We start from the raw sequence: 16,768 nt of genomic DNA on the forward strand, positions 1-16,768 counted from the left end.
AGCGATTGTTGAAAGACCGGAATTGACACTGCGGCGCATTTTCTTACATGTGAGTTGACAAATAAGTCTCCCGTAGATCCATGCTGATATTGGTGTCTCCACAAATTAACAGAAATTTAAAAAATTACAACCCTCCCAAATATATTACACTATATACATCCATTCATACATTATTTTACTATCATTTATTTTCACGTAAAAAACCCCACTAATTTTTAAGGTGTTGTGACTTTTATTTTATAGTAGCAGCGACTTCGTCCCGGTTAACTTCCTTTGTTTTCACTTTATTGAAGTTCGCATGTAAGGGACGTCGAGGCCACATCAGGGCCTGTGCGCGTTTAAACTGGAGTCTGATTTTAAAAAATCCCATTTTACTTGCAGTATAAACAGTCAGCTGGAAAAAGTCAGATCTAAAAAAAAAATAGATTTGGGCAACTTTGGCCTGCAGTGTAAACGTAGTCTAAATTTCAACTAGTATACAAGAGGTTTCACTCTGTGCATTGTTCTCAACACCTGCGTGGGTTCGTTCAATAGCAGAATTGGTTGAACAGTGTAAACCCCTGTGAGTCATTCACAACTGTTGTTATGTGAGTGGAGGCGGGACTGCTACCGACTGAGCCTCACTAGTCACGACTTGCTAGTGAGAAGCTTTGCAGGGCAACAAAAAATCAGAAGGAAAAAAAAAAAGTTTTCGAATCCAAATGTCTCATTGTGGGAATTTTTCGGCTTCAAACCTAATGAGCAATATGAGCCCATCAACACGGACAATGTATTGTCCATCAAAATGTGTTATCGGCAAAGACCTACGATTGGCAGGTTATTTGAAAATGTTATAAAGTAACAAGTTAGTGGTTCCTGTCCAAGCTGTTACAGCTACAAAACTGTCTGTTAGCCCTTTAATCTCCCAACTAGAAGCATCTCACCCTTAAAGTATGACCTAGTGCTTACTCATTTTGCTCTCCAGTCATCCTTAAACACCAAGTTCCTCCTTGTGCCTATCACCCAGCAAGACTTCCTGATATGTAAAGGAGTAATGAAAGTTAAAGGTTACATCATCATGAATAACCTCCCCTAGCAGTGACCAGGGCCAAATGACCTTAGGGAGGTTGACAGATCTCTGATCAGCGTCTAGAGCTGTGAGCCATGCGAAGTGGACTCAGTGAGGGGTAAGGGAGGGCGTCTGGGTTGGATGGCATCAAAGTTAATAAAGAAAATAGTGACATGTAGCCAAAATCCTTTTTTTTTTTCTTCTTTTTTTTTTTTAATAAATCACTTAAGTAGAAGACATGATAACGTTTTGGAATGCAAGTAGTAAATTTGTTCAAGGTAATTACTGAGAATGAGGGATAAGTTGTTATATGTAAAAAAAATTTAAAAGGCATTTGTCGATTGTCAATATCAAGAAAGGACTCTTGGTTGTGACACTCACCTTTTGCAAATTTCATATAATGAACTCGTTTTTTGGAGGTCTTCGACTTGTCTTCCAAGCTAAAGCTGTTCTGTTCTTTCGGCAGAGGTTCTGCAATTAGCAAAATATATATGTAATATATACACACAGACAATCAAAGTTACATCAGTAACACACAGTACTGTGTCCGTTCTCCACTCCCTTATAACAATGTGCATCTCATGCCCTGCAGCACCCTCTACTGTCCCTCAAAAGTAGCGTCAACACAGAAAAAGTTCAATGATGTAAACGAGCACAAAAACAACTTGGAAGAGGTTCAAAATATATATTTTTATCATTACCAGTGTTTTTTTGGCCATGGCAGTTGTTTAGCTGAGCAAGAAGGTCATTGAAATCATCTTGGTGGGTGATCCAGTTATCCTAAGCACACAACAGAAAGGAATCACTTGTAAATGTAGGCATGGAATTAATATGGTACAATTAACTGGGACATACGCTACCAGTTATTATTACAAAAAATAAAAAGTATACACATATGTACAGAAAATGCAGAGTTGACATACTTTACAAGTTTGCATGCAAAAATATACCAGCAGTAACCTCAACAAATGTCCTAAATACTTAATAAGCTCACCTCATGGCTTTCTTTGCTTCCAACACCATTGTGGTCGTTTTTAGGTTTCACCTTGATGTGGTCAGTGGCTCCTTGTTCCATTCTGCCAAGGCCCTGCAAAGAGTAGTACAGCCATATATGTATTACTCATTGTGTCTTTAAAGTAGATTTGTAGCACTGTATGTCTTTATATATGTGGGAAAAACTCGCTGATTCATGCTCCTTTCCTCCCAGAAAATAGTTCCGGAAAAAAGTTTCATTCTTTTTAAGTCCATAATATTTGCATTTTGTTTAATAATAAAGCATAAAATATGCAACATACAGCAAACATGTAAATAGCAACGTGATCATCTCGGCCTGATAAATGGGGAGGACCCAGTGGCCCTAGCCGGCGCTTCAGAAGGAAATGGCGTCACAGGACACGGAAGCGTGGTTGTCATGGTAGCCTGATGACTCGGCTAAAGGCTGTGACTCCAATTCCATCCAGTCTTCTATCACCTTTTCTTTTTTTTTTGTCCTGTCCAGCTTCTCAGGCAAATCATATAGTAGATGTAGATGCCTATATCGGCTGTTCAGATTTACTTTACAAAAGAGAAGTGTAGGATACTTCTCTTGTTGCCTTATTTGTATTTGACTTTATTAAATGTATTTATATTATCATTTGGTGCAGCCGGGCCGGAGCAGGAGGGGATAGAAAGAGAAAAAAAGGAGGACAGAGGGGGGAATTGTGGGGACAAGAGGGGGATTAGACAGAGAGACAAAAACAACAACAGCAAACACAACAACAATAGAGCAACATCAGCAAATACGACATGTACAAATATGATGGTAAAAGTAATAGCAAATAAGCAGTTAGCGAAAAAATAAAAAATAATACAGAAATGACAATGAGCATTATTACACTAAAAATTGAGCAATACGAATACAAATAGAATTAGCGCTATTGATAATGAACAATACCAATACTTTACCTTTATTATCAACAATACAGTTGTTCAAATGCAACAATACATATACGTAATGATAACTTGAGATATGAAAGAATGCAGAAAAATGGAGGGGAAGAAAGAGAAGCAACCTACATTAACCTTGTAGATTGTTATAGTAACAATAGGTTAATCTTTGTCAGTGTGCCATGTGTTATACCCAGTTTACCCTAGGACAACAACATTAATATATGTTTGATGAAACGTGATTATGTGCATGAGTGTATGTACTTGTATGTGTACAGTATGTGTATACGTGTGTTTGTACCGTGAATGTATATGTACAGTATGTGTATGTGTGTGTTTGTACAGTGAATGTATATGTACAGTATGTGTATACAGTATGTGTGTTTGTACAGTGAATGTATATGTATACAATATGTGTGTTTGTACAGTGAATGTATATGTACAGTATGTGTATATGTGTTTGTACAGTGAGTGTATATGTACAGTAAGTGTATATGTATGTTTGTACAGTGAATGTATATGTACAGTATGTGTATGTGTATGTTTGTATAATGAATGTGCGTGTGGATGTACGAACTTTGAGTGTGTAAATATGTACTGTATTTGTATATGTATGTGGGAGCGTAGGTACCTATGTATGTGTGTATGTATGTATGTGAGTATATGTGAATTTGTATGTACAATACATTTGACTCCCAGTGTGTGCGGGAGCCAGAGTACTGCCCCAGTCTCCCCGAGAGCCCAACCCACAAACAGTAGTTGTGGTGCCCAGGGAACCAGGGACCACCGCCCCCACGCAGCCAAGCCGGACAGCGACAGGAACCCCAGAGCCCGGCCCACCGCGCCACCCACAAGGGCCAGCAGCAGGCAGCAGACAGACGCACCCAGCAGAGGACAAGGCACGAGAAAAGCTGGGGACAGCCAGACCCCAAGCCAGCGAGAGACCACACCCCACACGGGCAGAAAGGCGGGACGCCCCGCCTGAGGGGCCCCGACACCCCCCGCAACCGGACGGGAAGACCGCCCCCGCCCCACCGGCAACTGGGCCCCCACGAGCCCACCCCCCAACCCCGGAGAGCGCGGCGAGGCCAGCCCCCGGCCACCCCACCCAAGTCGGCCGCCACAGGACCACCCAGCACGGGGCCACGGGAACCACCCACCCCACCCGCAGGGACCCCAACGATGGAGATGGAACAACCAGCAACCGCCCCGCCGAGTCCCCACCTGAGGTAGGGGGAAAACTTTTGCTAACGTAAAGGCAATACAGCAGCAGCTGAAGCTCCTTCTAGGCAGGTCGCAACCAATGTTATTAGCAGCTCAAGCTAACTAGTGGCTGGCTACAAACGAGTGGTTGGAGAAGCAGTGTGAGAAAAGTTGTTCAGCACCGTAAGCGCTTACAATAATGTCGCTATAGCTGGATTAATATGCAAGTCACAGCATCTAAATGAGACATTGTTCCCAGTTTTGGGATATTTTTCAGAGGGCTTTATAGATAGAATAGATGAATCCCATTACCTGCATTGTTTGTCATCTTTTACTAGAAGTTATACACAATTTAGAATGCACAGAAAAGGGAAAGAGTGGTGCTCTTGTACAACTAAAGATTGTGGATGATAGATAAAATTCCAAAAAAGGTGCAGCTCCCCTTAAAACCCAGCAATACAAATGGCTAACAGGGTTAATGTTTTCTGCTTGCACATTATAAACGCTCAGCTGATGTTTTTAGCGCCATATACCTTATAATTACTTAGCTTCATCACATTATCATGTACTTCTTAGGCCATAATATTTATAAATCACATCTCCAATTTCATTTGCCTCACAATACGAAGGTCCTGGGTTCCAACCTGGGCTCTGGGTCTTTCTGTGTGGAGTTTGCATGTTCTCCCTGTGACTGCCTGGGTTCCCTCCCACCTCCAAAGACATGCACCTGGGTATAGGTTGATTGGCAACATCAAATCGGCCCTAGTGTGTGAATGTGAGTGTGAATGTTGTCTGTGTGTGTTGGCCCTGTGATGAGGTGGCGACTTGTCCAGGATGTACCGAATGCAGCTGAGAATCCAGCACCTCCCGCGACCGCGTAAGGGACAAGCGGTAGAAAATGGATGGAAGGATGTCCAGAAATAACTGAACCCAAAACTCACGACATGAATAAATACAAACACAAACCTTGCCCTTGGACCAACCCATTCGCTCCAACATCTTCTGACCAAACCTGGAGTCATCATTGCTCCAGGTACTGTTCCTTGGGTCAATTGACCACTTCTGTTTCCTCCGGGCTGGAAAAAGAGAAGCACTGTTATTATAAAACTAACTACTGATAAAATAAAATCGACACAATCAGACACCAAATAGCAGTTCAAGCTAACTTGTTGTTTTTTTTACATTGATTATCTGTCTATCTGCGTTGGCCCTGTGATGAGATAGCGACTTGTCCAGGGTGTACTCCTCGCCTTCCCCCGCAACCCCGTAGGGGACAAGCGGTAGAAAATGGATGATTCTATTCAGAATTCACGTGAACTGGACTGAACAATATTATTAAAGCCAAATTGCTATATCACGAAAAAAAATTTTTTTGTCACGCTATAATGTAGTTTGAAGTTTATCTGATGCCAACTCATAAACTCAGAACAATTATTGTAAGTTCACATGACAACACATGTGCTAACAGACAATGCTAACGCTGATGCTAGCGAGTCGAACTTTGATTAGGTAACGTTTAACAGATAGTTCCACAAACGACCACTTTTCTGGAGCTTGAACACACAAGACACGTATATGCACGTTGTTAAATAAAAGGAAAATGTCACATTTGCATGAAAATACTTTTTATTTTAAATTCCTTACGTTCAGCAAGCATGGACATCCTCCTGGGGTCCTCTTGAGTGGGAGTCTTGGAAGATGCCTGACGAAAATATGACGCCCGTTCAATCGCCTGTTTAAAATCCTACTTGCGTATTTAAAGATTGTTATTTTTTTATACATTCTGAAGTGTCTTTTTTAAAAATGTGCTCATCATTGTTTAAAATCGTTTTTTATTGCTTGTTGTTTAATAAAGACAACCTGTTGTTTCATAAAGACAACCAGCAGATGGCGCTGCAATCGTAAGAAAGCATCCATAACTTTGCACTAATGGGTTTGCTTGCAATTTCGGTATAAAAAATATAATATAATACAATAATATATAATAATAAACATTTTATACACAAAGAAAACTAATGGATGCTGCTTTTAGACAGAAAACACAACATTCTATTCAAAACTAAAAAAAAAAAAGACACAAATTGTAAGTACAATTATTCTCAACAAGAGGAGAAATATAACCTTAGAGAAACATTTTATCTAAAACCTTTAAAAGCACGTACAACACTTAAAACCTTTAGTATATCAGTATGTGGAATTACATTTTGGAATGGATTAAGTAAATAAATCAAACAACGCACTAATCCAGTTTAAAACACTGTTCAAACTACAAGTGTTCACAAAGTACAAAAAATAATAATTATGATAAAGGTAATCTCATTCATTCAGCTGAATTACTTTACTATTTATCTATTATAACTTTAACTATTGTGTATATGTTTATATGTCTAATATGTATTTACTTACTTCTTGCATATTTATTTATTTACTTATTTATGTATTCACTGTTCTGTTACAAACGTAGAACAAAGAAATTGGATAAAAAGGGGTAGGATTAAATAAGCTCTGCTTCTTCCTACTCCTTTTCGGACATGCTGTAATGAAACAACTGGAAATATGTGATGCTTTACATTGTTATTGTATCTTATGCATGTTCGAAATAAACTGAAACTGAACTGAACAGTACAGTATATGATATTCGCAGCAGTGTATCTTCACCTATAAGGGTAATTCTGTGCTAAACTTGAAGGTGTAACACACATTGTCATGTTTTAAAAGCAGCCATCTCACGCTTCCCAAAAAGTAAACACCTTCGGCTGAAATGTGGACCAGCTGGATTCCTTGGGAATATTTATGTCCTCTTATGTAACAGACCAAGTTGCAACGCTAGAGGATGACAGTAATGAACATAATTTAAAGTTGAGCCATGTTGGTGGTTGACTTTCATATAAAGCATGCCTATGCTTGTGGTCTGGGTGTGTGGCGGGCTTTGGAGTCAAAATAACTTTGTTTTATTTCATATTGTGATCACAACAACACATTACAAGTGATTGAAATTGTTGCCTGTTGACCATGTGCGTGCACTTGTGTTATGAAACGATTGTACGGTGGGAAAAACAAACTAACTGATACGAGCAGAGTTGTGTTTACATTTCAAGGCTATGGATAGTTTAAATAAACTCAAAAGACCCAGGAAGCTGCATGCTGCATTCTTAGAAATCCCCCCCCCAAAAAAGCCCTTCGAAGGAGGTGGGCGCTAATCTAACAAAACATGCCACAGTTTCGCTCTGAAAATGTATTGCAAACAATCAAATGATTACGATGTATTTAATTAATATTTGTTGGTGTTATTGTTCCTTACAGTGCTTCACTTATTCAACATTTTGTTGTTACAGCCATATTCCAAAACTGAATGAAGTCATTTATTTCCTCAAAATTCTACACACAACACCTCATAATGACAATGTGAAAACTTTTTCTTTAGAACTTTTGGACATTTATTTGAAGAAAAAAAAAACTACAAAATCACATCTACATAAGTATTCACAGCCTTTGCTCAATACTTTGCTGATGCATCTTTGGCAGCAATTACAGTCTCAAGTCTTTTTGAATAAGATGCCACAAGCTTGGCACACCTATTTTTGGGCAATTTTTGCCCATTCCTCTTTGGATGGAAGCGTCAGTTCACAGCCATTTTCAGAATGTTAAATCGGATTCAAGTCTGGGCTCTGGCTGGGCCACTCAATGACATTTACAGGGTTGTCCTGAAGCCATTTCTTTGATATCTTGGCTGTGTATTTAGGGTCGTTTTCTTGCTGAAAGATGAACCGTCGGCCCAGTCTGAGTTCAAGAGCTCTCTGGAGCAGGTTTTTATCCAGGATGTTTCTGTACATTGCTGCATGCATCTTTCCCTCTATCCAGTTCCTGTCGCTGAAAAACATCCCCACAGCATGATGCTGCCACCACCATGCTTCACTGTAGGTGATGAGCGATGACTGGTTTCCCTCCAAACATGAAGCCTGGCAAAGAGTTCAATCTTTGTCTCATTAGACCAGAGGATTTTGTTTCTCATGGTCTGACAGTCTTTCAGGTGCATTTTGGCAAACTTTTACAAAGGAATGGCTTCTGTCTGGCCACTCTAACATACAGGCCTGCAAATAAGCATGTAGTGCACTCTTGACCTATTTGTGAATCTTTACACAGTTGGATTATACTCCTGCAGACTACATTTCATTTGATACAGCATCAGAAACACCCTGGTTGTTAGAACAGTCTAGATCTGGATTATGTGAAACACCAATCTGATCTGTGTTTAAAAACGTCTCTGTGATGGGATTATCAGCACGTTGTGTAACAAACACCTGAAAGGCCAAATTAGGTTAAGCTCAATGCTAAAATGATAGCTAACACCAGAGATCAAGAAAATCCTATAAGATTATAAAGATGTACCAAGTACGCAAAAATGTATTTGATGACCTCAAGTCCAACAAAAATAATTACGCACAATTCTCTTAATACACTATTGTGGAGGGAATTATCTTTTTGTGTAAATGAGTAGAACATATGAGATTCGAGGAGAAAGTATTACTAATAGACTTAGACAAACTTTATTGATCCACAAGGGAAATTGTTCCACACAGTAGCTCAGTTACAAAGGATGGAAAGGGTAAGGATGGAAAAGACAATGCACACAAGGGCACAAAAAGAGGGCAAAAACAAAAGGTATAACGTAGACTAAAAAGGTACCATAGTAGCAATATAAAATATGTAATATTTACATATTATATATACAGTATTATCAGTATTATTACTAAAATCATTGTGTTGATTAGCACCACTTTGCAACTTTTACAAATATCCACATCTTGCAGATGATTAAATTTTGTCATTTAACATTAAGAATTCAACAGGGTTTTTTTTGTCAATGCAAAAACAAGTAGCTATTTTTAATATTAACAATAGGAGGGAAACTACTTTCACACTTTTCAATATTTCATTTTAAAGTCCTACATATCTAAGTCCATTTGTTATTTTCTGGTGGGAAAAAAAATAAACCTGGAGTTCAGGTCAGTGAGCGGCTGAAGGATTAACTGCACATGTTTTTACTTTTTCTCTGAACTTCTTATTTGATGGCAAAGAGGAGAGGTGTCATGATAATCACAGAATATAAAAGGGAATTCAAGAGTCTGGCTGCACAGTACAACTTGGGCACTAATTTAGATTTAGATTTAGATGTATTGGTCCCCTTGGGGAAATTCATTGTCACTGCCGTACATTTGAACAATAGACATTACACATCACAAAAAATAACAAAAAGACATCCTACATGACCAACACACATTTACAGGCTTGTCAGACAGGTCGGCCGGGCCTGCTGTTAAGGGCGGCTATAGCTGCAGGGATCAGGCTTTTCCTGAGGCGGGCCGTCCGGAATTTGATAGTTCTGTACCTGCGCCCTGATGGTAGTGGGATGATGTATTGGTGTAGTGGGTGAGTTTTTGCCAGTCGAGTGATGGACCTGTGGTTTAAGTCTGAAATGTTGGGTGTGGGTAGGCCGATGATTTTAGCTGCTATGTTTGTAATGCGTGTGAGTTTGGTCCGGTTGGTTACAGAAAGCATGGTGAAAAAACATGTGGAACAGTACAGAAGGATGGGTTGAACAATGCTTTGGTAAAGTAATAACAGGAGATGAGGTGCAACGTATAGTCCTTTAAGTTTTTGGATGGCTGACAGTCTTTGTTGACTTCTTTTTTGAATGTCCGTGGTGTGCTGATCAAAGGTGAGTTTATTGTCCAAGGTTACGCCCAGGTATTTAAAAGTGTCAACTGTTTTAACTGTTTGTGTGTTTATGATGATGGGGTTCTGAGGTGAGGGGGGGTTGAACCATATTTCTTTTGTTTTATTGACATTAAAGGCCTACTGAAATGATTTTTTTTTATTTAAACGGGGATAGCAGATCTATTCTATGTGTCATACTTGATCATTTCGCGATATTGCCATATTTTTGCTGAAAGGATTTAGTATAGAACAACAACGATAAAGATTGCAACTTTTGGTATCTGATCAAAAAAAGGCTTGCCCCTACCGGAAGTAGCGTGACGTAGTCAGTTGAACATACCGTATTTCCTTGAATAGCCGCAGGGGCGCTAATTAATTTAAAACATCTTCTCACTCCTGCGGTTACCAAAACCATGCGGAATGAGCAAGCATGCTCTAATTATTTTAAAACCTCTTCTCACTCCGGCGCATACCTTATCATTAAAAACACATTTAATAAAAAAAACGTTATTATGATCTTACCTTTACTTGTAGATGGGTCCATGTGCAGCTGCTTCTGATCAAAGGCAGTCTTTCTCATCTTTCTTCAATTTTAAAAGTCTCTGGAGATATTCCTCTAATTATTACCTCCTGCTTCGATTGAAAGTCCAGTTTAGAAAACGGTTTTATTTTAGATATGTAATCCTCCATGTTAAAAGTGCAAGCAAACAATTGCTGCATGCTTGCTGCTTGTTGTCTTCTTCTGCAGTACCTGTCTCCTGCAGTACTGGTAGTCGCAAGAAGGATCACTAGCGCCCTCTACCTCCTGGAGGCGGGAGTCATTTAATGACTCATATTTGACCCGGCGGAAGTGCCAAGCATGCGCTAATTATTTTGCGAAACGAGTTTGACCCGGCTGTAATTCTAGGCAGGCGAATACTATATTCCCGGCGCCAATTCAAGGAAATACGGTATACGCAAAGTTCCCTATTGTTTACAATGATGGCCGCATGAAGTGAGAGAGATTCGGACCGAGAAAGCGACAATTTCCCCATTAATTTGAGCGAGGATGAAAGATTTGTGGATGAGTAAAGTGCAAGTGAAGGACTAGTGGGGAATTGAAGCTATTCAGATAGGGAAGATGCTGTGAGAGCCGGGGGTGACCTGATATTGAGCTGGGAATGACTACAACAGTAAATAAACACAAGACATATATATACTCTATTAGCCACAACACAACCAGGCTTATATTTAATATGCCACAAATTAATCCTGCATAAAAACACCTGTGTGTTTGTTATACTAGCTCCTAGCTCCTATGCTAGCTCCTAGCTCCATAGAACACGCCAATACAATTCAAACACCTGATCAACACACACAATCACTCAGCCCAAAAGACCGTTCACCTAACCCAAGGTTCATAAAGCTTATATATTTTAAAAAACTTACGTACATACGCAAAAAAAAGTTGCGCACATACGGTCAAGCGATCAAATGTTTAGAAGCCAAAGCTGCATACTCACAGTAGCACGTCTGCGTCTTTGTCATCCAAATCAAAGTAATCCTGGTAAGAGTCTGTGTTGTCCCAGTTCTCTACAGGCGTCTGTGTATCGAAGTCAAAAGTCCTCCTGGTTAGAGTCTCTGTTATCCGAGTTCTTCCATCTTGACTGCATCTTTCGGGAATGTAAACAAAGAAGCGCCGGCTGTGTACTGTTGTTGCTGACTACGTTCGAAAAATACGTCCATTTCGCACCGACAACTTTCTTCTTTGCTTGCTCAGCTTCCTTCTCCATAATGCAATGAACATGATTGCAACAGATTCACGAACACAGATGTCCAGAATACTGTGGAATTATGAAATGAAAACAGAGCTTTTTCGTATTGGCTTCAATGTGGAAGGCATACCCGTGTTCGCCGGGCTACGTCACGCGCATACGTCATCCTCAGAGGCGTTTCGAACCGGAAGTTTAGCGGCAGATTTAAAATGTCACTTTATAAGTTAACCCGGCCGTATTGGCATGTGTTATAATGTTAAGATTTCATCATTGATATATAAACTATCAGACTGCGTGGTCGGTAGTAGTGGGTTTCAGTAGGCCTTTAATTTCCAGATAACTGGCTGTGCATGACTCTGTGAAATGTTTGACTGTGTTATGATAGTCCAGGATGGATTGACTGTTGGAGAGGAGTGCGAGAATGGCTGTGTCATCTGAGTATTTTAAGTATGTTGTGGTGGGTGAGATGCTACGGCAGTCATTGGTGTAGAGTGTGAACAGGAAAGGGCTCAACACACATCCCTGTGGGACCCCGGTGTTGATGGTTATCGTATTATTAAATATGAAATGGCGTTTTTACCTTGAAAAAAGGCTGAACATTTGGAATTTCAAGATTTAATTTTTAGTCTCCCCAAAAGAGTCTGTTTTTTTTTCCTGTGGCTCTCATATACAAATGATCTGGAGAGATCCGGTCACGACAAAAAGAATCCGCTGGAGAAAAAGTGTCCAGGTCTGTCTGCGTTTTGCAATTTGATCACTAATTTACTCTACGTTTAAGACCCGATTATGAGAGAACCTTGGATCGACGTCTCAAAAATTGTGTTGTCCTATAGTCAGGGTCTAGATATTTATATAGGCAAACCAAACGGTGGTAGGGAACTACTCATCCCCAGAGCTTTTCCTCCTGTCACTCACACACACCAGTGACTTGACAAAGAGGCCCGCCGGGGGAAAAGGTCTCAGGTCAGTCTGCTTATACAATTTGATCAATATTTTACTATATTGACCCAAAAAAAAAAAAGTTTCCCTTAAAAAAATCATACAAAGCTGGGTTGTCTTATGGTCAGGGTCTAGAGATTCCTACAGTCAAGCTAATAAGCGTTTTACCACACACAAATTAACAAAGGTAACAAACAACAAATGTTGATCAATGAAACAGCTTACAAATACACTATATTGCCAAAAGTATTTGGCCACCCATCCAAATGATCAGATCCAGGTGTCCTAATCACTTGGCCCGGCCACAGCTGTACAAAATCAAGAACTTAGGCATGGAGACTGTTTCTACAAAAATTTGTGAAAGAATGAGCCGCTCTCAGGAGCTCAGTGATTTCCAGCGTGGAACTGTCATAGGATGCCACCTGTGCAACAAATCCAGTCGTGAAATTTCCTCGCTCCTAAATATTCTGGGTTTGGAGGTTGCCAGGAGAACGGTATATTTTGGACTGCATTGTGCCGAGTGTGAAATTTGGTGGATGAGGAATTATGGTGTGGGGTTGTTTTTCAGGAGATGGGCTTGGCCCCTTAGTTCCAGTGAAATGAACTTTGAATGCTCCAGGATACCAAAACATTTTGGACAATTCCATGCTCCCAACCTTGTGGGAACAGTTTGGAGCGGGCCCCTTCCACTTCCAACATGACTGTGCACCAGTGCACAAAGCAAGGTCCATAAAGACATGGATAACAGAGTCTGGAGTGGATGAACTTGACTGGCCTGCACAGAGTCCTGACCTAAACCCGATAGAACATCTTTGGGATGAATTAGAACAGAGACTGAGAGCCAAGCCTTCTCGACCAACATCAGTGTGTGACCTCACCAATGCGCTTTTGGATGAATAGTGGAAAATTCCTATAAACACACTCCGCAACATTGTGGACAGCCTTCCCGGAAGAGTTGAAGCTGTAATAGCTGCAAAAGGTGGACCGACATCATATTGAACCCTATGGGTTAGGAATGGGATGGCACTTCAAGTTCATATGTGAATGAAGGGAGGTGGCCAAAAACTTTTGGCAATATAGGGTATATATATATATATTTTCACAATCTTTGATTTTGTTATGGCCTTACATTAAGCGTCGTCTTATATTCGGCATACACCGGTAACATGCAGGGCCTTATAACTCCAACGGTACCTATAAGACACAACTAGGTGACTAGGTTCTGACGTCTTCAAGGGGTGAGTCACTTTGCTTTATTCTTCTATTTTAATTGGTTCGCTTCCTTTTTGTACTTGTATGGCAGTTAAGAATTAAAAAGGATTTTTAATGGCAACAGTTTGACACAGTAACAGATTTCCTGTGATTATTTTGAGTATAAAACATTGTCTCCAACACATTGCAAGTGAGGGAGGTGTCGGCCTTCATCCTCATGGTAACAGGCTAGGTTATGGCATTCTTGGCACACTGCACAGTAGCTACACCACCCCCCGTGTCGCCTCGTCCACCGAGCTGTGGGAATCTTATTACAACACTAAGAGCACTGGGAGCGCTCCCATTGGCTGACGGAAGGCAAGCCTGCATGTTACATAAGAGGCGTGGAAGCCCCCCCTCCGACCGCCCTGGAGTGGAGACTAGACTTACACACAAACACATTCGTTGATGTTCAAGAAGGCCGCCCGCCACATCGCCACACACTCCTCTTCTGTGCCTCTTCTTGGAAAAGCTATAAGGCGAGGATGCTGATTAATTCAGTGTTTTGCATTCCTGCTGAGCAAAGTGGATACAATATGTCTTGCAAACGTCCTCAACCTACCCCTCTGCATGGTCGCCCTGCAGCTGCACCAACATCAAAAAAGCAGACTCACATCAGGGTTCCATTAAAGTCTAACTGATCCCGTTTGGTGCGAGTCATACATCAACTATTGTTTTAATGCTTTTAATGATGTGCTGACACAGATATGGTTGCATTTTCCAGGACAGGGTGCTACGGTATGTGTGCTCACAGACATACAGCGACATTGTTTAGAGTAGGAAAAATACCATGTTTTACACTCACTTTTCTCATCAATGAGAGAAAGGGGGATGATAACCATAGAACAGAAAGTTGAACGTACTGCCACATAGGAATAGGGTCCGACACCTCAGGACAAAATTACCAATGCTGTTGACTTATATCACCACGCCATTATCTCCGTTAAAGATGAACTGCACTTCTTTTTGGAATTTTGGCTATCGTTCACAATCATCATGAAAGACAAGACAACGGATGTAGTTTTAAAGTGCATTCTAACTCGTAAATTAACGTAAATAAAAGTCTGCCTACAACGGAGCCAATGGGAGGTCCTCTATTCTGCCCGTAAAACCCAATAAATAACCATCCAAAAAGCGCCAACAACACTCCATTTACATTTTGTGACTTGGATATTGACCAAGTATTAGTGATATTGTTATTATAAGCGCTAACGCAGACCAACTATTTATAGCGGCGCCGTGATTACAAGCTTGTGTGCCACTGTTTACATCAGGGGTCCCCGAACTACGGCGATCTGGCCTGCCAGCGTCCAAAATCAGGCCCGCAGGAAGTCCCAAGTATTAAAAAAATAATAATAATAATTTTTTTTTCTGTCTTTTCTTATTCACTTTGTATTGCTTGCTACTCACGGTGTCTCCTAGCCGCTCAGGAAAATCATATTGTCTAAAAATGCATTTTCTCATCGATAACGTGACATCATCGCACGCGCGGAAAGAGCACTATATATATCTAAAAAAATATATATATATATATCGTCGGCATCCTTCCGTCTCGGGAGACGATGGGGTAGATCCAAAAAGGGGGGGGGGGGGGGTCTCACTGGGATGGTCCCTCCCAAGGACGGAGATGGCCCCTGGCACCTGTTTCCTTGGCCAATCGGATAGGCTTAGAACCAGTATCTGCTAGAGTGACCTCTCCAGTGGACCTCTCCAGTGGATCTACATGGCCTGGGCATGGAACTATGGAGGGCAAGCTGTTGTCCAGGCAGCAAGCCCCCCCTCTCCGCATGGCTGGTGGATCCAAGGGAGCGACGAGTGTCGATACAACTTGGCACCAGCGACGCCGCAGGAGTTGCCGGAATGACGCTACAACACCAAACCCCCTTTAGGACTCCGGCTCCTGATTTTCTGTCGGGGTTTACTCCCTTAGCCTTACCCTCAAGTGGGTTGACCGCAAGGCAGCGGTGCTTTTGAGATTGGAGATTTCCTTCTCCTAGATGTATAAATATAAATATATATATATATATAAAATATATATATATATATATTATATAAATATATATATATATTATATAAATATACACTACCGTTCAAAAGTTTGGGGTCACCCAAACAATTTTGTGGAATAGCCTTCATTTCTAAGAACAAGAATAGACTGTCGAGTTTCAGATGAAAGTTCTCTTTTCTGGCCATTTTGAGCGTTTAATTGACCCCACAAATGTGATGCTCCAGAAACTCAATCTGCTCAAAGGAAGGTCAGTTTTGTAGCTTCTGTAACGAGCTAAACTGTTTTCAGATGTGTGAACATGATTGCACAAGGGTTTTCTAATCATCAATTAGCCTTCTGAGCCAATGAGCAAACACATTGTATCATTAGAACACTGGAGTGATAGTTGCTGTAAATGGGCCTCTATACACCTATGTAGATATTGCACCAAAAACCAGACATTTGCAGCTAGAATAGTCATTTACCACATTAGCAATGTATAGAGTGTATTTCTTTAAAGTTAAGACTAGTTTAAAGTTATCTTCATTGAAAAGTACAGTGCTTTTCCTTCAAAAATAAGGAAATTTCAGTGTGACCCCAAACTTTTGAACGGTAATGTATAAATATATATATATATATATATATATATATATATATATATATATATATATATATATATATATATATATATATATATATATATATATATATATATATATATATATATATATACAGCCCGGCCCCCGGCCAAATTGTTTTAACCCAATGCGGCGCCCGAGTCAAAAAGTTTGGGGACCCCTGGTTTACATCATCGAGTGTAAGCTGCCGCTTCCTCGCTTGTGGAAGTTTATTCTAGACCATAAACCATGCCTCTCCCCTGGATAGTAGAAGGAGGAGGACCTATTCCGACGAGTTAGTGAACTTTGACAGCCAATTTGATTT

At 40.5% G+C, this 16,768-nt stretch overlaps 1 protein-coding gene across 1 annotated transcript in view; it reads right to left on the reverse strand.

The window, feature by feature from the left end:
* The window catches only part of LOC133648494 (PIN2/TERF1-interacting telomerase inhibitor 1-like), a 55,969-nt gene extending 50,072 nt beyond the window's left edge, over positions 1 to 5,897 (reverse strand). Inside the window, exons 1-5 of the mRNA XM_062044656.1 lie at positions 5,822 to 5,897; positions 5,144 to 5,253; positions 2,043 to 2,135; positions 1,750 to 1,828; positions 1,430 to 1,519 (exon numbers count right to left, since the gene is read on the reverse strand). Coding sequence (XP_061900640.1) covers positions 1,430 to 1,519; positions 1,750 to 1,828; positions 2,043 to 2,135; positions 5,144 to 5,253; positions 5,822 to 5,840 — 391 coding nt within the window. The 5' untranslated portion in view covers positions 5,841 to 5,897. The remainder of the gene's footprint in view (positions 1 to 1,429; positions 1,520 to 1,749; positions 1,829 to 2,042; positions 2,136 to 5,143; positions 5,254 to 5,821) is intronic.
* Positions 5,898 to 16,768: the final 10,871 nt, after the last annotated feature.

Source organism: Entelurus aequoreus, linkage group LG04 (assembly GCF_033978785.1).
Source record: "Entelurus aequoreus isolate RoL-2023_Sb linkage group LG04, RoL_Eaeq_v1.1, whole genome shotgun sequence".
Taxonomy (NCBI): Eukaryota; Metazoa; Chordata; class Actinopteri; order Syngnathiformes; family Syngnathidae; genus Entelurus; species Entelurus aequoreus.